Raw genomic sequence first — 25,396 nt, forward strand, 5'->3', positions numbered from 1 at the left:
CTTGGCACTTTGCCCAGTCATATTTAAGGTTAGAACTACCTTTATAGGCGTTCTGATGCTTCTTGCTTGGAGTTGAATTTTTTGATAACATATGTACAGTATTTCAGTTTTTAATGTGTATAGTATAGCTTACTAGGTGTAGTGCAATGAATTCTGTAACCACTCCCTCTTCAAATCAGAGGTGATTGGAAAAGCTGTTCAAAAGAGGACATTGTATTATTATTTCTTTGTACTCCGTGACGAAGTCCATGCAGAGGAGACGCGTCGGAGTTATTAAACTTTGTTTCCATTGAACATGCCATACAAATAAAGGCATTTAATTAATTATATGAAGTGCCTTGGTCCTCCTTGTCTTTTGATGACCAATGTACCCCTTTAAGCAAAGAGCACCTTCTGTCTTCCAAAATCTACTATTGTGTACCTTAGCAGCACTTCCCTTCCCCCTCTTTTTACTACAAGTTGTCTCATGTTGTTGTGCCTACTGAATGGTCCTACTGAACGGTCCTACTGATTCTCACAGACCACCACATCTCTGTGAATGGCAACAGTAGGTGTCCTCTAGCTAGCGAGGGTGCTGTATGTAAAGCACGCCTGCTCATCAAGGTGGGGATGAATTCTATTTCAATTCAGGAAGTACACTGAAATTACTTTTCAATTAGAACAATTTGGAATGAAGATTTTTGTTTGGTCTACTGTCTGAATGAATGGAATTGACCCCAAACCTGCTGCTGATTCATACAGATACTAAGAATGCTGGGCTGACACTCTGGTGTCTGCCACACTTCAGCAGCACACGTTAGTCTTGTGGCAGCTGTGCAATGTCAATACTGCCAGAGACAGATCTTTTATCTAGCAACCACAGCCTAACCAATGTACCATGGCATGTACACACTATCCTCCACAGCTTCAAATCCCTCTTTCTCCTGGCAGTAGGTTAGATGGTGAAGATACACCCAGGGTTGACCCTGCTACTGTTGCTGGGGCCCAACTATGGGACATTTGCAGAAAACTGGAGACATGATATTACTTCCTGTCAGTATTGTGTAAGAAAGCAATGCTAGACACTCAAGTGCGTGTCAGCGAGCCCGGGGGTTTGTTTTATGTGGTGACGCCCTGCATGTGTCGAGTGTGTATGAACTAGCAAGCTGGTTTCCCCTTGGTTTCCTGTCAAGCCACAACAGTAGCAGATAAGACCAGTTGACATCCCTGAAACTAGCACTACCACACAACTACTACGCACTTTTCACCAATCAACATATAAAGCTCCTCTTTCTCTACACACTACTATGCTTAGACTTGTCATCAGTATGTTTCCTTTGCAAGGAAACAATCTCCCTTCACCCACATTCCAAAACAACTCAAAGCAGGTAAATAGTAGGCCTAAGTCTATGGGATATTAATGAAATACCAAGCTATAATCAAGTTACAGGCCTAACCATAGAATTCAAATTAAATACACTGCTCAAAAAAATAAAGGGAACACTTAAACAACACATCCTAGATCTGAATGAAAGAAATAATCTTATTAAATACTTTTTTCTTTACATAGTTGAATGTGCTGACAACAAAATCACATAAAAATAATCAATGGAAATCCAATTTATCAACCCATGGAGGTCTGGATTTGGAGTCACACTCAAAATTAAAGTGGAAAACCACACTACAGGCAGATCCAACTTTGATGTAATGTCCTTAAAACAAGTCAAAATGAGGCTCAGTAGTGTGTGTGGCCTCCACGTGCCTGTATGACCTCCCTACAACGCCTGGGCATGCTCCTGATGAGGTGGCGGATGGTCTCCTGAGGGATCTCCTCCCAGACCTGGACGAAAGCATCCGCCAACTCCTGGACAGTCTGTGGTGCATCGTGGCGTTGGTGGATGGAGCGAGACATGATGTCCCAGATGTGCTCAATTGGATTCAGGTCTGGGGAACGGGCGGGCCAGTCCATAGCATCAATGCCTTCCTCTTGCAGGAACTGCTGACACACTCCAGCCACATGAGGTCTAGCATTGTCTTGCATTAGGAGGAACCCAGGGCCAACCGCACCAGCATATGGTCTCACAAGGGGTCTGAGGATCTCATCTCTAATGGCAGTCAGGCTACCTCTGGCGAGCACATGGAGGGCTGTGCGGCCCCCCAAAGAAATGCCACCCCACACCATGACTGACCCACCGCCAAACCGGTCATGCTGGAGGATGTTGCAGGCAGCAGAACGTTCTCCACGGCGTCTCCAGACTCTGTCACGTCTGTCACGTGCTCAGTGTGAACCTGCTTTCATCTGTGAAGAGCACAGGGCGCCAGTGGCGAATTTGCCAATCTTGGTGTTCTCTGGCAAATGCCAAACGTCCTGCACGGTGTTGGGCTGTAAGCACAACCCCCACCTGTGGCCGTCGGGCCCTCATACCACCCTCATGGAGTCTGTTTCTGACCGTTTGAGCAGACCCATGCACATTTGTGGCCTGCTGGAGGTTATTTTGCAGGGCTCTGGCAGTGCTCCTCCTGCTCCTCCTTGCACAAAGGCGGAGGTAGCGGTCCTGCTGCTGGGTTGTTGCCCTCCTACGGCCTCCTCCACGTCTCCTGATGTACTGGCCTGTCTCCTGGTAGCGCCTCCATGCTCTGGACACTACGCTGACAGACACAGCAAACCTTCTTGCCACAGCTCGCATTGATGTGCCATCCTGGATGAGCTGCACTACCTGAGCCACTTGTGTGGGTTGTAGACTCCGTCTCATGCTACCACTAGAGTGAAAGCACCGCCAGCATTCAAAAGTGACCAAAACATCAGCCAGGAAGCATAGGAACTGAGAAGTGGTCTGTGGTTACCACCTGCAGAACCACTCCTTTATTGGGGGTGTCTTGCTAATTGCCTATAATTTCCACCTGTTGTCTATAACATTTGCACAACAGCATGTGAAATGTATTGTCAATCAGTGTTGCTTCCTAAGTGGGCAGTTTGATTTCACAGAAGTGTGATTGACTTGGAGTTACATTGTGTTGTTTAAGTGTTCCCTTTATTTTTTTGAGCAGTATATATTTATATGGGCCTAACTGCCCATGCTTTAGCCTCAGCCTTACCTACAAGCGAGACAGGCCGGGGAACACCTATACACCCAATACACTATGAGACCTCAGAGCAGACAGCAGGCTGACTCCAGTAGCTCCAACCAGCTAGCCAAGCAAGGGAATCCAGTAGATAACGTTAGCATTGATCCGCTATGGAGACATCTGACTCCAGTAGCTATAGGCAAAATCCCGTTATTGGAAAAGACTGTTTCGGAGGTCAGCCTGTGCTCCTAACATGCTATGAAAGGTCACTTCTGCTGTCCTGGAGGGATGTATTCAACACCCCAGCTGGGTGTCCTGTTCCTCCAACAATCCCAGGGTAAGCTTACAGATGGATGTGCGTATGGTGGGTGGGAGACAAGGATGCATCAGAGAGAGAGACCAACAGATGCATGTGTACATGGACTGACCAACAGGGATTATAGCACTCAATCAGTACAAGAACAATGCACACTCACACTGATTCTCACTCACACACACAGTGAGTATCAAGAGATCAGTCTATATGAGCAGGGAATCCCTGTTCCAAACAGAGACATGACTTTGAATCTCATAACTCAACAGTGATATGAGCAGGGATACCAGAGCTGTACCGATGATTGTGTCACCAAACCAACAACAATCTTCCTATCTGGACAGACAGATGTACTGAGGCAAAGCACGCATGAAACGGACAATGCCATGAACAAGCCATTTAGAAAGCATTGCTCCCAGAGCACGGGAAGACTATGGGACACCGTAAAGCATGGACATCATTTCCCACTCCCATCTGTGTCAAGACTGGATGAATATAATGAAATAGAATATACAGTACCAGTCAAAAGTTATTTATTTGTACCATTTCCTACATTGTAGAATAATAGTGATGACATCAAAACTATGAAATAACACATATGGAATCATGTAGTAACCCAAAAATGTTATATTTGAGATTATTCAAAGTAGCCACCCTTTGCCTTGATGACAGCTTTGCACACTCTTGGCATTCTCTCAGCCAGCTTCATGTGGTAGTCACCTGGAATGCATTTCAATTAACAGATTTGCCTTGTTAACCTGTTGGAGCTAGGGGGCAGTATTTGCACGGCTGGATAAAAAAACGTACCCGATTTAAACTGGTTACTACTCTTGCCCAGAAACAAGAATATGCATATAATTAGTAGATTTGGATAGAAAACACTAAAGTTTCTAAAACTGTTTGAATGGTGTCTGTGAGTATAACAGAACTCATATGGCAGGCCAAAACCTGAGAAGATTCCATACAGGAAGTGCCCTGTCTGACAATTTGTTGTCCTTCTGTTGCATCTCTATCGAAAATACAGCATCTCTGCTGTAACGGGACATTTTCTAAGGCTTCCATTGGCTCTCAGAAGGCGCCAGAAAGTGGAATGGGGTGTCTGCTGTCTCTGGGCGAAGAACAGCAGGGGAATTTGTGAGTGGTCAGGCTGGGAACAGTGACACTGGAGATGCGCGTTGATGAGAATTCTAAAAAAAATTCTTTCAGCCTTTGAATGAATACAAGTCGCCCGGTTGGAATAGTATCGCTATTTTACAGCGTTTGACATGCTTCGAAGTACGGTAATGGAATATTTTGAAATTATATATTTTTTTTATAACATCACATGCTAATGTAAAAAGCTGTTTTTTGATATAAATATGAACTTGATTGAACAAAACATGCATGTATTGTATAACATAATGTCCTAGTAGTGTCATCTGATGAAGATCATCAAAGGTTAGTGCTGTGGTTTTGGTTTTTGTGACATATATGCTTGCTTTGAAAATGGCTGTGTGATTATTTTTGGCAGGGTACTCTCCTGACATAATCTAATGTTTTGCTTTCGCTGTAAAGCCTTTTCGAAATCGGACAATGTGGTTAGATTACCGAGAGTCTTGTCTTTAAAATGGTGTAAAATAGTCATATGTTTGAGAAATTGAAGTTATAGCATTTGAGGTATTGAAGTTATAGCATTTGAGGTATTTGTATTTCGCGCGATTCCACTGGCTGTTGACTAGGTGGGACACTTGCGTCCCACCTAGCCCAGGGAAGTTAAAAGTTAGTGTTTGAGCCAATCAGTTGTTATGACATGGTAGGAGTGGTATACAGAAGATAGCCCATATTATGGCAAGAACAGCTCAAATAAGCAAAGAGAAATGACAGTCTATCATTTCTTTCAGACAGAAAATGAATAACTTTGAAAGCTTCTTCAAGTGCAGTCGCAAAAACCATCAAGCGCAATGATGAAACTGGCTCTCATGAGGACCGCCACAGGAAAGGAAGACCCAGAGTTCTCTGCAGCAGAGGGTAAATTCATTTGAGTTACCAGCCTCAGAAATTGCAGCCCAAATAAATGCTTCACAGAGTTCAAGTAACAGACATCTCAACAACTGTTCAGAGGAGACTCCATGAATCAGGCCTTCATGGTCAAGTTGCTGCAAAGAAACCACTACTAAAGGACACCAATAAGAAAAGAAGACTTGCTTGGGCCAAGAAACACAAGCAATGAACATTACACTGGTGGAAATCTGTCTTTTGGTCTGATGAGTCCAAATGTTCGATTTTTGGTTCCAACCGCCGTGTCTTTGTGAGATGCAGAGTAGATTAACGGATGATCTCCACATGTGTGATTCCCACCATGAAGCATAGAGGTGTTGGTGTGATGGTGATTTGCTGGTGACACTGTCAGTGATTTATTTAGAATTCAAGGCACACTTAACCAGCATGGCTACCACAGCATTTTGCAGCTATACGTCATCGCATCTGGTTTGCGCTTAGTGGGACTATCATTTGTTTTTCAACAGGACAATGACCCAACACGCCTCCAGGCTGTGTAAGGGCTATTTTACCAATAAGGAGACTGATAGGAGTGCTGCATCAGATGACCTGGCCTCCACAATCACCCAACCTAAACACCAATTGAGATGGTTTGGGAGGAGTTGAACCGCAGAGTGAAGGAAAAGCAGCCAACAAGTGCTCAGCCTAAGTGGGAACTCCTTCAAGACGGTTGAAAAAGCATTCCAGGTGAAGCTGGTTGAGAGAATGCCAAGACTGTGCAAAAGCTGTCATCAAGGCAAAGGGTGGCTACTTTGGAGAATCTCAAATATAAAGTATATTTTGATTTGTTTAACACTTTCTTGGTTACTACATGATTCCATATGTGTTATTTCATAGTTTTGATGTCTTTGTTATTATTCTACAATGTAGAAAATAGTAAAAATAAAGAAAAACCCTTGAATTAGTAAATATGTCCAAACTTGACTGGTACTGTATATATAAAATGACCAATGTATTTACAAATGTATTTTACAATCACAAATCATAGGCCATGGCAATGTGTTTTCCTGACCAGACTAGTCAAAACCCTAGGTGCCGAGTGAAGCCAGACAGTAAACAGACAGTACATGCACCAACACTCACCTTATTCATGTTGCTAGCCTGCTGGGCGTTCATGGTGTTGTGAGCTCCCATCTGCCCTCCTCCCTGAGCCAGAGTCTCAGCCAGCACACTGCTGCCTCCCGGCCCCACGCCCCCTCCAACACCCTGCATGGCCTGGACCTGGTACTGCTGCAGCCCCAGCCTGCCCCGTCCTGCCGGCCCCAGGGCCCCGTTCATCACCTGGCCCGGCATCCCGTGTCCATGGCTGTTCATCATAGCCTGGTTGAAGCCCGCCATGGAGCCGTTGCCTTGTTGTCCGCTGCCGGGGCTTCCTTTCTGGGCTTGGTTGGGCGAGCCCTGGCCCATGGGGACTTTCCCCATCATGGGGCCCATGCCACCGGACCCAGCACCGCCCGCTCTCAGGAGCTCAGACAGCTGCTTGTGTTTGGCGGCAGCGTCAGGGACCATGGAGCCCAGGCCTCGGGGACCTCCTCCAGGCATTCCTCCTCCCCCGCCAGGGGCACCGTTGGAGGGCATGCCCATCAGGCCACCCAGGTCCCCATTGGGGATCAGCTCGTCTGGGAGGTCATTCTCCAGGTCGAACAGCGACACCAGGTCTAATGGGAGAAAATAAATGTAGTTTAGAAGGCGTGGTTTCTACACCTGTTCTCTCAGTAACTTTCAGTCATGATTTGTCTGTTGTGCTTGTTTGACAAGAAACTGGCCCCAAAAGGAAAACACTCATACAAATGAACAAATTACCATCAAAACCATTTCTACACTACGAACACCTTCTATACCTGTCATACTCCAACCTAGCAGATGCATTGCTTTGCAATTTTTTTTAAATAAGACTGCAGTGTCAAAATCGAATTGTTGCTGTCAACATTAAAATGAAGAAAGTCCCCACAGAACAGAATAGTATCCAATTCACAGATCGTCAAAACGGCAGTCAGAGTGAGATAAAGGCTTAGACCAGTTTACTATCAGCCTGTCTGACAGTGTTAGCCTGGCTGTCAAAAGTTAACAATTGTCCAAATATAGTCCAGGAACAGAACGGACGACAATCGTGCCTTTGCACGACACACAACCTACACAGCCCGACAGTCACACACACACACAGCCCGAGACACACACACACAGCCCGAGACACACACACACACACACACAGCCCGAAACACACACACACACACAGCCCGAAACACACACACACAGCCCGAAACACACACACACAGCCCGAGACACACACACAGACACACACACACACACACACAGCCCGAGACACACACACACACACACAGCCCGAGACACACACACACACACACAGCCCGAGACACACACACACGCACACAGCCCGAGACACACACACACACACACAGCCCGAGACACACACACACACACACAGCCCGAGACACACACACACACACACAGCCCGAGACACACACACACACACAGCCCGAGACACACACACACACACAGCCCGAGACACACACACACACACAGCCCGAGACACACACACAGCCCGAGACACACACACACAGCCCGAGACACACACACAGCCCGAGACACACACACAGCCCGAGACACACACACACACACACACACAGCCCGAGACACACACACAGCCCGAGACACACACACACACACACAGCCCGATCCACACACACACACACACACAGAGAGACACACACACACAGCCCGACACACACACACAGCCCGACACACACACACACAGCCCACACAGCCCGACACACACACACAGCCCGACACACACACACAGCCCGACACACACACACACAGCCCACACAGCCCGACACACACACACAGCCCGACACACACACACACAGCCCACACACACACACACAGCCCGACACAGCCCGACACACACACAGCCCGACACACACACAGCCCGACACAGCCCGACACACACACACAGCCCGACACACACACACACACACAGCCCGACACACACACACAGCCCACACACACCCCACACAGCCCGACACACACACACAGCCCACACACACACACAGCCCACACAGCCCGACACACACACACACACACACACACAGCCCACACAGCCCGACACGCCCACACAGCCCGACACACACACACAGCCCGACACACACACACAGCCCGACACACACACACAGCCCGACACACACACACAGCCCGCACACACACACGCCCCACACAGCCCGACACACACAGCCCACACAGCCCGACACACACAGCCCACACAGCCCGACACACACAGCCCACACAGCCCGACACACACACACACAGCCCGACACACACAGCCCACACAGCCCGACACACAGCCCACCACACAGCCACACACAGCCCGACACAGCCCGACACACACGCCCAGCCACACAGCCCGACACAGCCCGACACACAGCCCACACAGCCCGACACACACCCACACAGCCCGACACACACCCACACACAGCCCACACAGCCCGACACACACAGCCCGACACAGCCTGACACACAGCCGACACACACACAGCCCACACAGCCCGACACACACAGCCCACACAGTCCGCCACACACACACACACACACACACACACACAGCCCACACAGTCCGACACACACACACACACAGCCCACACAGCCCGCCCCACACAGCCGACACACAGCCCGACACACACACACAGCCCACACAGCCCGACACACGCCCCGACACACAGCCCACACAGCCCGACACACGCTCACACACACACACACAGCCCACACACAGCCCGACACACAGCCCACACAGCCCGACACACGCACACACACAGCCCACACAGCCCACACAGCCCGACACACACACACACACAGCCCGACACACACACACACACATAGCCCGACACACACACACACACACAGCCCGACACACACACACACAGCCCGACACACACACACACAGCCCGACACACACACACACACACACAGCCCGACACACACACACACACACACACAGCCCGACACACACACACACACACACACACAGCCCGACACACACACACACACACACACACACACACAGCCCGACACACACACACACACACAGCCCGACACACACACACACACAGCCCGACACACACACAGCCCGATACACACACAGCCCGACACACACACACACACAGCCCGACACACACACACACACAGCCCGACACACACACACACACACACACAGCCCGACACACACACACACACAGCCCGACACACACACACACACACACACAGCCCGACACACACACACAGCCCGACACACACACACAGCCCGACACACACACACAGCCCGACACACACACAGCCCGATACACACACAGCCCGACACACACACACACACACACACACACACACAGCCCGACACACACACACAGCCCGACACACACACACACAGCCCGACACACACACACACACACACACAGCCCGACACACACACACACACAGCCCGACACACACACACACACAGCCCGACACACACACACACACAGCCCGACACACACACACACACAGCCCGACACACACACACACACAGCCCGACACACACACACACACAGCCCGACACACACACACACACAGCCCGACACACACAGCCCGACACACACACACACACACACACACACAGCCCGACACACACACACAGCCCGACACACACACACACACACACACACACACAGCCCGACACACACACACACAGCCCGACACACACACACACACACACACACACACACACACAGCCCGACACACACACACAGCCCGACACACACACACACACACACACAGCCCGACACACACACACACACACACACAGCCCGACACACACACACACACACACACAGCCCGACACACACACACACAGCCCGACACACACACACACAGCACACACACACACACAGCCCGACACACACACACACACGACACACACACACACACGACACACACACACACAGCCCGACACACACACACCAGCCCGCACACACACACAGCCCGACACACACACACAGCCCGACACACACACCCACACAGCCCGACACACACACACACACACAGCCCGACACACACACAGCCCGACACACACACAGCCCGACACACACACACACACACACACAGCCCGACACACACACACACACACACACACCCACACACACACACACACAGCCCGACACACACACACACACACACACAGCCCGACACACACACACACACAGCCCGACACACACACACACACACAGCCCGACACACACACCACACACAGCCCGACACACACACACACACACAGCCCGACACACACACACACACACAGCCCGACACACACACACACACACAGCCCGACACACACACACACACACAGCCCGACACACACACACACACAGCACACACACACACACAGCCCGACACACACACACACACACCAGCCCGACACACACACACAGCCCGACACACACACACACACACACGCCCGACACACACACACACACACAGCCCGACACACACACCCCGACACACACAGCCCGACACACACACACCCGACACACACACACACACACACACACACAGCCCGACACACACACACACACACACACACACAGCCCGACACACACACACACCACACACACACACAGCCCGACACACACACACACACACACACAGCCCGACACACACACACACACACAGCCCGACACACACACACACACAGCCCGACACACACACACACACAGCCCGACACACACACGACACACACACACACAGCCCGACACACACACACACACACACACAGCCCGACACACACACACACACACAGCCCGACACACACACACACACACACAGCCCGACACACACACACACACACAGCCCGACACACACACACACACACACAGCCCGACACACACACACACACACAGCCCGACACACACACACACACAGCCCGACACACACACACACACACGCCCGACACACACACACACACAGCCCGACACACACACACACACACAGCCCGACACACACACACACACACAGCCCGACACACACACACACACACACACACACACACACACACACACACACACACACACACACACACACAGCCCGACACACACACACAGCCCGACACACACACACAGCCCGACACACACACACACACACAGCCCGACACACACACACACACACACACAGCCCGACACACACACACACACAGCCCGACACACACACACACAGCCCGACACACACACACACACAGCCCGACACACACACACACACACAGCCCGACACACACACACACACACACACACAGCCCGACACACACACAGACACACAGCCCGACACACACACACACACACAGCCCGACACACACACACACACACAGCCCGACACACACACACACACACACACAGCCCGACACACACACACACACACAGCCCGACACACACACACACACACACACACAGCCCGACACACACACACACACAGCCCGACACACACACACACACACAGCCCGACACACAGCCCGACACACAGCCCGACACACAGCCCGACACACAGCCCGACACACAGCCCGACACACACAGCCCGACACACACAGCCCGACACACACACACAGCACACACAGCCCGACACACACACACAGCCCACACAGCCCGACACACACACACAGCCCACACAGCCCGACACACACACACAGCCCACACAGCCCGACACACACACACAGCCCACACAGCCCGACACACACACACAGCCCACACAGCCCGACACACACACAGCCCACACAGCCCGACACACACACAGCCCACACAGCCCGACACACACACAGCCCACACAGCCCGACACACACACAGCCCACACAGCCCGACACACACACAGCCCACACAGCCCGACACACACACCCAGCCCACACAGCCCGACACACACACAGCCCACACAGCCCGACACACACACAGCCCACACAGCCCGACACACACACAGCCCACACAGCCCGACACACACACAGCCCACACAGCCCGACACACACACAGCCCACACAGCCCGACACACAATCCCAGCTGCTGGAGATGCTAGCTTATTCTACCCCTTCCTCTTCTCTCTGCTGCTGGAGTGTGGCCCACATGCTAATCTAGGACTGAAGAACTGAAGAACTGTGCCAAGACTGGGTGTGTGTGTGTGTGTTTCTGCTCCCCTTGTTCAGTGCATAGAACTCCCAAGGCAATTCCTAAAAATAGCCTAGCCATGTACCTGGGTTTCCACTGGGAAAATGTGGCGCCTGACATTTGACTGGCAGCATTTTAAATGTACCTAACATTTTTTTATTTATTTACCGGACCCATGTGCATTGGGTGCGTAAGCCAATTAGGGCGTCCACCCACGGTGCTCAGAATGATATCTGTCAGAGGTCAGGACCTTGTGATACCAGGATGTAGGATGGGACATACACCTAACAACTTCAATTACTAATTTCTCTTACCAGAAAAAATAAATAATATTCACTGAGAATACATTTCAGTGTTCACCTAATAGCAGGAACAACTCCATCTAGTGGTCAGAACCTGGTAATATAAGGATGTATGACGCAAAAATAAACCTAACGATATCAATTACTAATTTCTCTTAACAGGATTATTATTTATTTTTTTTACTAAGAATACGTTACATAGGATGAAGCAATAGTCCGAGTCGCAGCTCCATACTACCTGTCTGACAGAGAACTGATCATATATACTCGTTGTTGGGGCGGGATTGGCAAGGGGTGTGGGGGTCCAAAGGTGACTTTGAACCATTTCATTGGATTCCTAATGTTTAACTCATTGGTATAAAAAGGTTTGGTTCAAATGCTAAGTACTATATTTATTAAATATATATTTTTAGGTGAAATTACACTATTGGGTACTTTGAAGCAAGGCAAGACATGCCTCATAAAACATTCAGGTTTCAAACAATTAAGTACGTTTTCAAAATACATACTGCAATGCTCATTGCAAAGTGCTGTGTGATGCACTGAAGCCTGCCTATCGTTGCCTGTGCATTTGAATGGCGAATTGAAAAGCGTGCGTCAATTACCATAGTATTTTTTTTTTATAATCATGGCCATCAAAACTGTTTTTAACAAGCAATTGTACTTAGAATTGTTGGGCAATGATTGGGCTTATAAAAGCACGTTGCACTCCAGCAGCAACAAAGGATATGTTGGAGGAGTTGTAGCAGCAGCTCTCGCACTGTCTGATAGATTTTCTTCTTCGGTTCTGTAAGCTGCGCGTGTTAGTGGTGCATGGGTCAGCTGTTTGTTCACCCGCACCCACCCGAAATTGCTAATAACCCATCCACAACCACCCGACTATATGTGATAAAGTGAAAATCTGAGGCCCACACCCAACCCTAACCCGCAAATATAGAAAAATGCACTCCAGGCTACAGTCAGACTGCAACACGATTTTCTGACGAAGTGCAGGATATTGTTTTGCCTGATTTAGACAATTTGGTAGGCTATTTGTTAGTCAACTTGACAAAAGAGAAGCTACGTTTATCTAATTATAGACATGTTGCCCTAGAAGACTAAATAAAAACTCTTGCTCAACAGAATAATTTAATATATAAAGAGAATGAATGTTTCAAATGTAGTTAACGTCTAAAGTTCTCAGTCATCTTTCGCGGAGCAAAGACATTTAGGGACTGGGGAGAAAATACAATAAAGCCGGGAAAAAAACAAAAGATTATGCAAAATTTTCAAATTACATAAATTTGACCAGTTGCAAAGAAAAAGCTGTGAAAATGACCCAACGTGTTTCTAATAAGGTTTCAGTTGGCCTTAGATGCATATTGTGTGTGGTTGAAATACTAAAATCAGCTTTTATGATGAAGACAGACCTACAGATCATATCTGAGCATTGCATTCTCTCAAGATGCAATTTTTTTGCCTACATTTTGTCAATAATTTGACTGCAAGAAATAACTAATAACTCCTGCAGAATTAAGTAAGGCTATAGCACTATTTGCACGGGACCAAGTATTACCACAGAACGTTGGTTATGTATTTAATACCCCAGAATGCCCATTATTCCAGAGGACGATTCGATTTTGTTTTTCCAAACTCTCACCTGTAATTCTAACTTTAAAAAAAATAAAAAATGTTTTTTTTTTTTTTACAGTTGACGGAAGCCTGGAAGTTTTTTTTCTAGGCGTGAAGATATTTCAACAAGTCCAGGTGATAACAGGCTACACTGATAACTCCAGCTTGGTTCCCAAGTTTCTAAACCATACCAAACCATCTTTGGTATAGTGTTGCCATAATATTTGAATTGAGGAAGTGTGATCATAATCATTTGGTTATTTTAGCGATCCGCAGTAGATGTCCTAAATGCCCCCAGCCTACAGATGAGAGCTAAACAGCAAACTTGCATTTGAAATGCGTTTTTAGGCTATGGATGAGAAAGTGAACTTGTTCCAAACGTTTATCCCGGTTGTATGCAGCTTTGCAATCTATTAAAAGCAAGGGTTGCATTAACTTAAGGTATAGGGACCAGTATTTTCATTTTCGGATGAAAAGCGTACCCAGAGTAAACTGCCTAATACTCGGGCCCAGAGTCAAATATTTGCATATTATTAGTAGATTTGGATAGAAAACACTCTGTAGTTTCTAAAACTGTTTGAATGATGTCTGAGTATAACATAACTCATATGGCAGGCAAAAACCTGAGAAAAATCCAACCAGGAAGTGGGAAATCTGAGAATTGTAGTTCTTCTTTGAATCCCTATCAAAACTAGTGTGTCTGTGGGATCACGTTGCACTTCCTAAGGCTTCCATTGGCTGTCAACAGCCTTTAGAAACGTGTTTCATCCTTCTCCTGTTACTGGGCAGAAAATAGGAGCTCAGTCAATGAGTGGACTGCCTGGGACCAGTGAGTTGTTACTGCGCCTCTCCTTTTTCCTCTGTAATGAATACGCTATTGTCCGGTTGGAATATTAGCGATGTTTTATGTTAAAAAAAAACCTAAGGATTGATTGTAAACAACGTTTGACATGTTTCTACGAACGGTAATGGAACTATTTGACTTTCGTGTCTGGATTTACGCTCACGCGTTATGCCTTTGGATAGTGATCTTTGGATAGTGAACAAAACGGAGGTATTTGGACATAAATATGGAGTATTTCAAACAAAAAACATTTATTGTGGAAGTAGGAGTCCTGGGAGTGCATTCTGACGAAGATCAGCAAAGAGAATATTTATAATACTAATTCTGAGTTTAGTTGACCCCAGAACTTGGCGGGTATCTGTATAGCTTGCTTTGATGGCTGAGCTATGTACTCAGAATATTGAAAAATGTACTTTCTCCGTAAAGCTATTTTAAAATCTGACACAGCGGTTGCATTAAGGAGAAGTATATCTATAATTCTTTCAATAACTGTTGTAAATGTTATCAACGTTTATGATGAGTGATTTTTGTAAATTGATGTGCTCATTCACCGAAAGTTTGAGGGAATACATTTTCTGAACATCACGCGCCAATGTAAAATGCTTTTTTTGAATATAAATATGAACTTTATCGAGCAAAACATACATGTATTGTGTAACATGAAGTCCTATGAGTGCCATCTGATGAAGATCAAAAGGTTAGTGAATATTTTTGCTGTACTTTTGGTTTTTGTGATGCATGTCCTTGCTTGGAAAATGGCTGTGTGGTTTTTCTTGAAGTTTATGTCCTAACATAATCTAATTTCATGCTTTCACCGTAAAGCCTTTTTGAAAAAGGACAATGTGGTTAGATAACGAGAAGTTTATCTTTAAAATGGTGTAAAATAGTTGATTGTTTGAGAAAATGAAATTTAGATTTTTGCTGTTTTGTATTTGCTATTCCATGCCATTTCACTGGCTGTTGAATAGTGTAGCCCATAGAAATTAAATAGGTGCAATATTTGTGAATGATGCATTTGGCAATGTTCAATTCATTTGCACAAAACAAACAAAAGCATTCATTGTCAAAGTTAATACATGTAAGCCTTTCATATGTAAGCTATGCACAGGACTTCGTTCAATTTATCGAATCAGTTATTGTTTTCTTGCTCAAACCGCAAGCAACACTTGTAAAACTGACATTTCTCTAAAAACACAGGGGATGTCGATTCAAACAGGACTAGTATTATCAGAAAAACAGTAGGTTATTCTGGCTTGTCCAGATTTCAGTTTCCATTTAACCCATCTATACAGTAGGCTACAGTTCAATTGGACTATTTGAAGTCCCGTCTTGTGACTATTACATTTGTATAGTGTCTCACAATCATCACACATAACATAGCCAGCACTGCTATCATCCTTTTATCACCTCGCCAAATATTTTCCAAACATTACTTTTCTGACCCTCCCTTTTTATTTTTATTTACGAGATAGCCTAAAATAATGAAAGAAAAAGCTCAACGTAGCCTATAAACATTTCTAAATGTATAATAATTTAGAAATGTTTAAGTATTTTTTAAGGTATGGTTTCTCTTTACTCAACACATCCACCCTGTGGATATAACCGTGGGGGACTGCAGGTTAACCTGTTGGGGCTAGGGGGCAGTATTTTCACGGCCGGATAAAAAAAACGTACCCGATTTAAACTGGTTACTGCTCTTGCCCAGAAATGAGAATATCGATATAATTAGTAGATTTGGATAGAAAACACCCTAAAGTTTCTAAAACTGTTTGAATGGTGTCTGTGAGTATAACAGAACTCATATGGCAGGCCAAAACCTGAGAAGATTCCATACAGGAAGTGCCCTGTCTGACAATTTGTTGTCCTTCTGTTGCATCTATCGCAAATACAGCATCTGTGCTGTAACGTGACACTTTCTAAGGCTTCCATTGGCTCTCTAAAGCCACCAGAAAGTGGAATGGGGTGTCTGCTGTCTCTGGGCAAAGTACAGCAGCAGAGTTTGTAAGTGGTCAGCCTGGGGACAGTGAGACTGAGATGCGCGTTCACGAGACTTCTCAATTTTTTTATTTCAGCCTTTGAATGAATACAACGTTGCCCGGTTAGAATATTATCGCTATTTTACGAGAAAAATAGCATAAAAATGGATTTTAAACAGCATTTGACATGCTTCTAAGTACGTTAATGGAATATTTTGAATTTTTTTGTCACGAAATGCGCTCACGCATTACCCTTCGGATAGTGACCTGAACGCACGAACAAAACGGAGCTATTTGGATATAACTATGGATTATTTGGAAACAAAACAAAATTTGTTATTGAAGTAGAAGTCCTGGGAGTGCATTCTGACGAAGAACAGCAAAGGTAATCCAATTTTTCTAATAGTAATTCTGAGTTTAGTGAGCCCCAAACTTGGTGGGTGTCAAATTAGCTAGCCTGTGAAGGCCGAGCTATGTACTCAGAATATTGCAAAATGTGCTTTCGCCGAAAAGCTATTTTAAAATCTGACATAGCGTTTGCATAAAGGAGTTCTGTATCTATAATTCTTAAAATAATTGTTATGCATTTTGTCAACGTTTATCATGAGTAATTTAGTAAATTCACTGGAAGTTTGCGGTGGGTATGCTAGTTCTGAACATCACATGCTAATGTAAAAAGCTGGTTTTGATATAAATATACTGCTCAAAAAAATAAAGGGAACACTTAAACAAAACAATGTAACTCCAAGTCAATCACACTTCTGTGAAATCAAACTGTCCACTTAGGAAGCAACACTGACAATAAATTTCACATGCCGTTGTGCAAATGGAAAAGACAACAGGTGGAAATTATAGGCAATAAGCAAGACACCCCCAATAAAGGAGTGGTTCAGCAGGTGGAGACCACAGACCTCAGTTCCTATGCTTCCTGGCTGATGTTTTGGTCACTTTTGAATGCTGGCGGTGCTTTCACTCTAGTGGTAGCATGAGACGGAGTCTACAACCCACACAAGTGGCTCAGGTAGTGCAGCTCATCCAGGATGGCACATCAATGCGAGCTGTGGCAAGAAGGTTTGCGGTGTCTGTCAGCGTAGTGTCCAGAGCATGGAGGCGCTACCAGGAGACAGGCCAGTACATCAGGAGACGTGGAGGAGGCCGTAGGAGGGCAACAACCCAGCAGCAGGACCGCTACCTCCGCCTTTGTGCAAGGAGGAGCAGGAGGAGCACTGCCAGAGCCCTGCAAAATGACCTCCAGCAGGCCACAAATGTGCATGTGTCTGCTCAAACGGTTAGAAACAGACTCCATGAGGGTGGTATGAGGGCCCGACGTCCACAGGTGGGGGTTGTGCTTACAGCCCAACACCGTGCAGGACGTTTGGCATTTGCCAGAGAACACCAAGATTGGCAAATTCGCCACTGGCGCCCTGTGCTCTTGGCCCTGGGTTCCTCCTAATGCAAGACAATGCTAGACCTCATGTGGCTGGAGTGTGTCAGTAGTTCCTGCAAGAGGAAGGCATTGATGCTATGGACTGGCCCGCCCGTTCCCCAGACCTGAATCCAATTGAGCACATCTGGGACATCATGTCTCGCTCCATCCACCGCCACGTTGCACCACAGACTGTCCAGGAGTTGGCGGATGCTTTAGTCCAGGTCTGGGAGGAGATCCCTCAGGAGACCATCCGCCACCTCATCAGGAGCATGTCCAGGCGTTGTAGGGAGGTCATACAGGCATGTGGAGGCCACACACACTACTGAGCCTCATTTTGACTTGTTTTAAGGACATTACATCAAAGTTGGATCAGCCTGTAGTGTGGTTTTCCACTTTAATTTTGAGTGTGACTCCAAATCCAAACCTCCATGGGTTGATAAATTGGATTTCCATTGATTATTTTTGTGTGATTTTGTTGTCAGCACATTCAACTATGTAAAGAAAAAAGTATTTAATAAGATTATTTCTTTCATTCAGATCTAGGATGTGTTGTTTAAGTGTTCCCTTTATTTTTTTGAGCAGTGTATGAACTTGATTGAACAAAACATGCATGTATTGTATAATGTCCTAGGAGTGTCATCTGATGAAGATCATCAAAGGTTAGTGCTGCATTTAGCTGTGGTTTTGGTTTTTGTGACATATATGCTAGCTTGAAAAATGGCTGTGTGATTATTTCTGGCTGGGTACTCTCCTGATATAATCTAATGTTTTGCTTTCGCTGTAAAGCCTTTTTGAAATCGGACAATGTGGTTAGATTAACGAGAGTCTTGTCTTTAAAATGGTGTAAAATAGTCATATGTTTGAGAAATTGAAGTTATAGCATTTGAGGTATTTGTATTTCGCACCACGCGATTCCACTGGCTGTTGACTAGGGCGGGACGCAAACGTCCCACCTAGCCCATAGAAGTTAAGAGTCAACACGCACTTCGCAAGTGCCTGTGTGATAACTAATACAAACACGTGCCAATTTAATTCCACTAAATTATGCAAATGAACCTATAGACCGATCAGCATGACCGGTCAAATGAATTTACATGGACTTGTATTTCCATCAATGAATAGGCTAAAAAGCATTATTTTGCAATGGGATTTTTTTTTTTTTTTTTCATCCAGACAATTCACCTGTGCCCATTTTATTTATCTGTTTTCATTTTTTGTTGTTGCAAAAGCCAGCTATTAACGACTAACACCCTGCCGTGTAGCCCATTCGCACACCTTACCATCCCAACTCCACAGCCCCAACACATTACCGTCTCTCTGCTGTAATAACAGCTGTATACCCCAACAATAACTGATACATGACAACGACAATGACTTTACTGTATCCGTTAGGAAGTTGTTTGTGTGTCATACATGTCTGAGGGGAGAGGTTGCACTGTGTTTCAACTAATAGGCTAACAATACCAAGCCTCATTAACTGTAGTAGTGCTGAAGAGGGGTTGAGTAGGTGAGGAGGTTCTCCAAGGGGACAGTTGAACCACTTCATGACAACTCTGGCCTTGCTGTGTCTGACAGCAGTGAGAAGTCAGTCACATAGTGAAGCTGGGCCTGAAATGAATCGGCACTGGGGCCTGGGTCGTGTTATTAGGGCACCCGGTAGCAAAACATTTTGCAATGGATAATAAAAACAAAAACAAAAAAACATATTGGACAAGTTCATATAGCACCTCCATCTTTCACTCAGTTGGAGCTTTTTTGTCCAAGTGAACCCGGCCCAGGACTGGACGGACCAGAGCGGGGGAACTCAAGAATAATTATGTGCGTGTATGCAGAAAAGGGTGACTGACATACAAGAGCCTGGGCCTCTCCAGTCGCCAGAGCAGCAGGGAGCATTCTTGTGGCTGGAAAGGGCCTTTGGGAGGAATGAACTCTGAGCGCTGAGTAAACACAGCACACACACACAAATAGAGAGCACTAATGAGGCCTAGAGTCCAAATCACATGCTCATGTCAAGGTCCTGCACGTGAGGGTGTGTGTGCACGCTCAGAAAAAGATAACAATGGCATGAGGCAAACCGTCGCACGCCCAGCGCAGTGCCTTGACTGTCAGGTTCTCAAGTTGGAGAGATCCTCCCTCTTCCAGAGTGGGAGCGCCTGAACAGGTTGCCAGGTTGTAATGGGATAGTCTGTTAGTGAGAGAGACCAGTGCTGTCAGAGAACTCGAATGAAGATTTACGGTCAGTTTAGCGATTGAGCTTGACACTACTTAACCCCTTTATTAATTTGGCCGACAGTCACTGAATAATAATATCAATAATTGCCATTTAGTAGACGCTTTTTTCCAAAAAGACTTAGTCATAGGTGGTCACATGGGTGGTCCCAGGAATTGAACCCATGTTCCTGGCATTGCAAGCACCATGCTCTACCAACTGAGCTACAGAGGACAGAGGACTTACAGAAAGAGAGACCAGCTGTAGTACCAGCATTCTGATTGACCATTCATCCATCTGACAACCATTTATTTTTAACGTTCCATGGGCGAGAAGCCAAAAACCATCCAGGAGACAGCAGAATGCCAAGTGTGTCCAGGCGGGACATAAAAGTAGAAGTCATCAAAAATCCTGAGAGTCCTCAAGGTTGTAGAAACTTAAGTGTGTCGGCTGGGCCACGACATGATGATTCACCCTGGTCTTTGTTACGACTGAAGCTGAACATCCTCTATTAGATACACTCCAACCTGAGAGGTAAAAACAGTCAGGTTTCAGCACGCAGGCTGGGGGAGACACTCTGGTCCACGGACCGGTCAGAGAGAGGGAGACACTCTGGTCCACGGACCGGTCAGAGAGAGGGAGACACTCTGGTCCACGGACCGGTCAGAGAGAGGGAGACACTCTGGTCCACGGACCGGTCAGAGAGAGGGAGACACTCTGGTCCACGGACCGGTCAGAGAGAGGGAGACACTCTGGTCCACGGACCGGTCAGAGAGAGGGAGACACTCCTCAGCCACGGCTCCATTAACCTGTTTGGGCTAGGGGGCAGTATTGAGAATTTTGGAAAAAATATGTGCCCGTTTTTAACTGCCTCCTACACCAACTCAGAAGCTAGAATATGCATATTATTGTTCAGGTTTGGATAGAAAACACCCTAAAGTTTCTAAAACTGTTTGAATGGTGTCTGTGAGTATAACAGAACTCCTATGGCAGGCAAAAACCTGACAAGGTTTCATGCAGGAAGTGGCCTGTTTGACAAGGAGTCGTGCGTCTTGCATCTGTTTATTGAAGAGTAAGGATCTTAGCTGTAACGTGACAATTCCCAGGGCTCCAATAGGCTCTCAGGACCCGGGAAAATCATGAAGGTTGACGAGGCAGCCTCAGGCTGAAACAGATTATCACCTTATCCAAGTGTCCCATTAGGTGACAATGGAATGAGGCGCGTGCGCGATTAGCCCCCGTGGAGTATTTTAATTCGGCTGTTTAGTTTATTGCAGATTCCCGGTCGGAATATTATCGCTTTTCTACGAGATAAATGGCATAAAAATTGGTTTTAAACAGCGGTTGACATGCTTCGAAGTACGGTAATGGAATATTTAGACATTTTTTGTCACGCCATGCGCCATGCGCGCGACCGTGGATTACCATTTGTATAGTGTCTAGAACGCACAAACAAAATGACGCTATTTGGATATAACTATGGATTATTTGGGACCAAACCTACATTTGTTATTGAAGTAGAAGTCCTGGGCGTGCATTCTGACGAAGAACAGGAAAGGTAAGAACATTTTTCTTATAGGAAATGTTATTATGGTGAAGGCTAATCTTGCCGGGTGTGTAAATAGCTAGCCGTGATGGCTGGGCTATGTACTTAGAATATTGCAAAATGTGCTTCATCCGAAAAGCTATTTTAAAATCGGACATATCGAGTGCATAGAGGAGTAATGCATCTATAATTCTTAAAATAATTGTTATGCTTTTTGTGAACGTTTATCGTGAGTAATTTAGCAAACTGTTAGTAAATTCCCCGGAAGTTTGCGGGGGGTATGCTTTTTCTGAACGTCACATGCTAATGTAAAAAGCTGTTTTTTGATATAAATATGAACTTGATTGAACAGACATGCATGTATTGTATAACATAATGTCCTAGGTGTGTCATCTGATGAAGATCATAAAAGGTTAGTGCTGCATTTAGCTGTGGTTTGGGTTTTGGTGACATTATATGCTAGCTTGAAAAATGGGTGTCTGATTATTTCTGGCTGGGCACTCTCCTGACATCATCTAATGTTTTGCTTTCGTTGTAAAGCCTTTTTGAAATCGGACAGTGTGGTTAGATAAACGAGAGTCTTGTCTTTAAATAGCTGTAAAATAGTCATATGTTTGAGAAATTGAAGTAATAGTATTTCAAACGATTCAAAAATCGCGCCACTGGATTAGACTGGCTGTTACGTAGGTGGGACGAATTCGTCCCGCCTAGCCCATAGAGGTTAAAACACCTGAGCCTCAGCCATACTCCACTGACAGGCTTTATTTGCCCTGCCTACTGATCTGCCTGGACTCAAGCCGGGTTAGAATGAGACTTCTCTAGTTCAGCTTCACTGAAACAGTTAGTCTACCTCAGCCTTGTTGCATATGACAGCAGACAGTCTACCTCAGCCTTTTTGCATATGACAGCAGACAGTCTAGTGAAGCCAAGCCTGAAATGAGAGGCCTCAAATGCATTGCTCTGAGCAGGAGAGTTGAGAAGAACTCAGTGTGTTTCTGTACCTGCCAATATCCCTCAGTATTATCCCTTCTGAGGGATCCTGACTCGCCCCTACTGACACTGACCTTAGGGCAGTTTGGCATTCCCACCAGTTACAGTTAGAATTTGGAGAGGGTAAACTGTTCCTATCTGTGCTTAAGGGGCCAGGCAAATCCTTCCTCTTGCTCCTGACAGCCGACTCAGGCAGCGGAGGGGTAGGGAGAAAAAGACATAGATCGTGGCGCTAATGGGACTGATTAGATTTAATGGTTCAGACTACACACAGCCGGGAGAATTTAGCATGCAGAAGCCACCACTGCCGCCTCAGCAGCAGCGTACGCCAGAACGGCCAATTAGCTGCTGGCGTCGCAGCATTCAGCGCCGGTCAAAGGGGACGGAGCAAAGTGAGTCTCCAAGCCGAGATAAGACCTCGCCTTCACACACACACACACATCTCCCAAAGGTTACCAGGCAAAGGGGGATAAACACTGCAGAGTTACCAATACCTCAACCATACACAGCTCTTAGCTAGCCTAGCTCAGAGAGCAAACAGTGGGCCAAGACTTAAGAAAAAAATAAAAGTTTATATTAGGCTAAAGTTTATTTGTTTAATTTTTTTTACACCAAATTTTAAAAAAGCAGGACAAACATCCATATTCAAATTTAAGACAAATGCAAATAAAAAACACCTGATTTGACCAATTTGACCAGCATTCAACACCATAGTGTCCTACAAGCGCATCATTAAGGTTGAAGCCCTGGGTCTCAAACCCGCCCTGTGTAATTGGGTCCTGGACTTTTTGACGGGCCGCCCCAAGGTGGTGAAGGTAGGAAACAACATCTCCACTCCGCTGATCCGCAACACTGGGGCCCCACAAGGGTGCGTGCTCAGCCCCCTCCTGTACTCCCTGTTCACCCATGACTGCGTGGCCATGCACGCCTCCAACTCAATCATCAAGTATCCAGACGACAACAGTAGTGGGCTTGATCAACAACGACGAGACAGCCTACAGGGAGGTGGTGAGGGCACTCGGAGTGTGGTGTCAGGAAAACAACCTCTCACTCAACGTCAACAAAACAAAGGAGATGATCGTGGACTTCAGGAAACAGCAGAGGGAGCACCCCCCTATCCACATCGACGGGACAGTCAGTGGAGAAGGTGGAAAGTTAAGTTCCTCGGCGTACACATCACGGACAAACTGAAATGGTCCACCCACATAGTGTGGTGAAGGTGGCGCAACAGAGCCTCTTCAACCTCATGAGGCTGAAGAAATTTGGCTTGGCACCTAAAAGCCTCAAACTTTTACAGATGCACAATCGAGAGCATCCTGTCGGGCTGCATCACCGCCTGGTATGGCAATTGCACCACCCTCAACCGCAAGGCTCTCCAGAGGGTGGTGCGGTTCGCACAACGCATCACCGGGGGCAAACTACCTGCCCTCCAGGACACCTACAGCACCCAATGTCACAGGAAGGCCAAAAGGATCATCACGGACAACAACCACCCGAGTCACTGCCTTTTCACTCCACTACCATCCAGAAGGAGAGGTCAGTACAGGTGCGTCAAAGCTGGGACCGAGAGACTGAAAAACAGCATCTCTCAAGGCCATCTGACTGCTAAACAGCAATCACTAACTCAGAGAGGCTGCTGCCTGCATACAGACTCGAATCATTGGCCACTTTAACCTGTTAGGGCTAAGGGGCAGTATTGACACGGCCGGATAAAAAAACGTACCCGATTTAGTCTGGTTACTACTCCTGCCCAGTAACTAGAATATGCATATAATTGGCTTTGGATAGAAAACACCCTAAAGTTTCTAAAACTGTTTGAATGGTGTCCGTGTATAACAGAACTCATATGGCAGGCAAAAACCTGAGAAGATTCCTTACAGGAAGTGCCCTCTCTGACAAGATCTTGTTCTTCT

The 25,396-nt window shown here is 46.7% G+C and overlaps 1 protein-coding gene across 1 annotated transcript in view; it reads right to left on the minus strand.

Moving 5' to 3' along the window:
* The window catches only part of LOC106601889 (histone lysine acetyltransferase CREBBP), a 92,497-nt gene that overhangs the window by 53,359 nt on the left and 13,742 nt on the right, over window positions 1-25,396 (minus strand). The window contains 1 exon segment of the mRNA XM_082972850.1: window positions 6,479-7,053. Within this exon segment, the coding sequence (XP_082828976.1) occupies window positions 6,479-7,053 (575 nt within the window).

The sequence above is a fragment of the Salmo salar genome, chromosome 03, assembly GCF_965601325.2.
Source record: "Salmo salar chromosome 03, fSalSal1, whole genome shotgun sequence".
Lineage (NCBI taxonomy): Eukaryota > Metazoa > Chordata > Actinopteri > Salmoniformes > Salmonidae > Salmo > Salmo salar.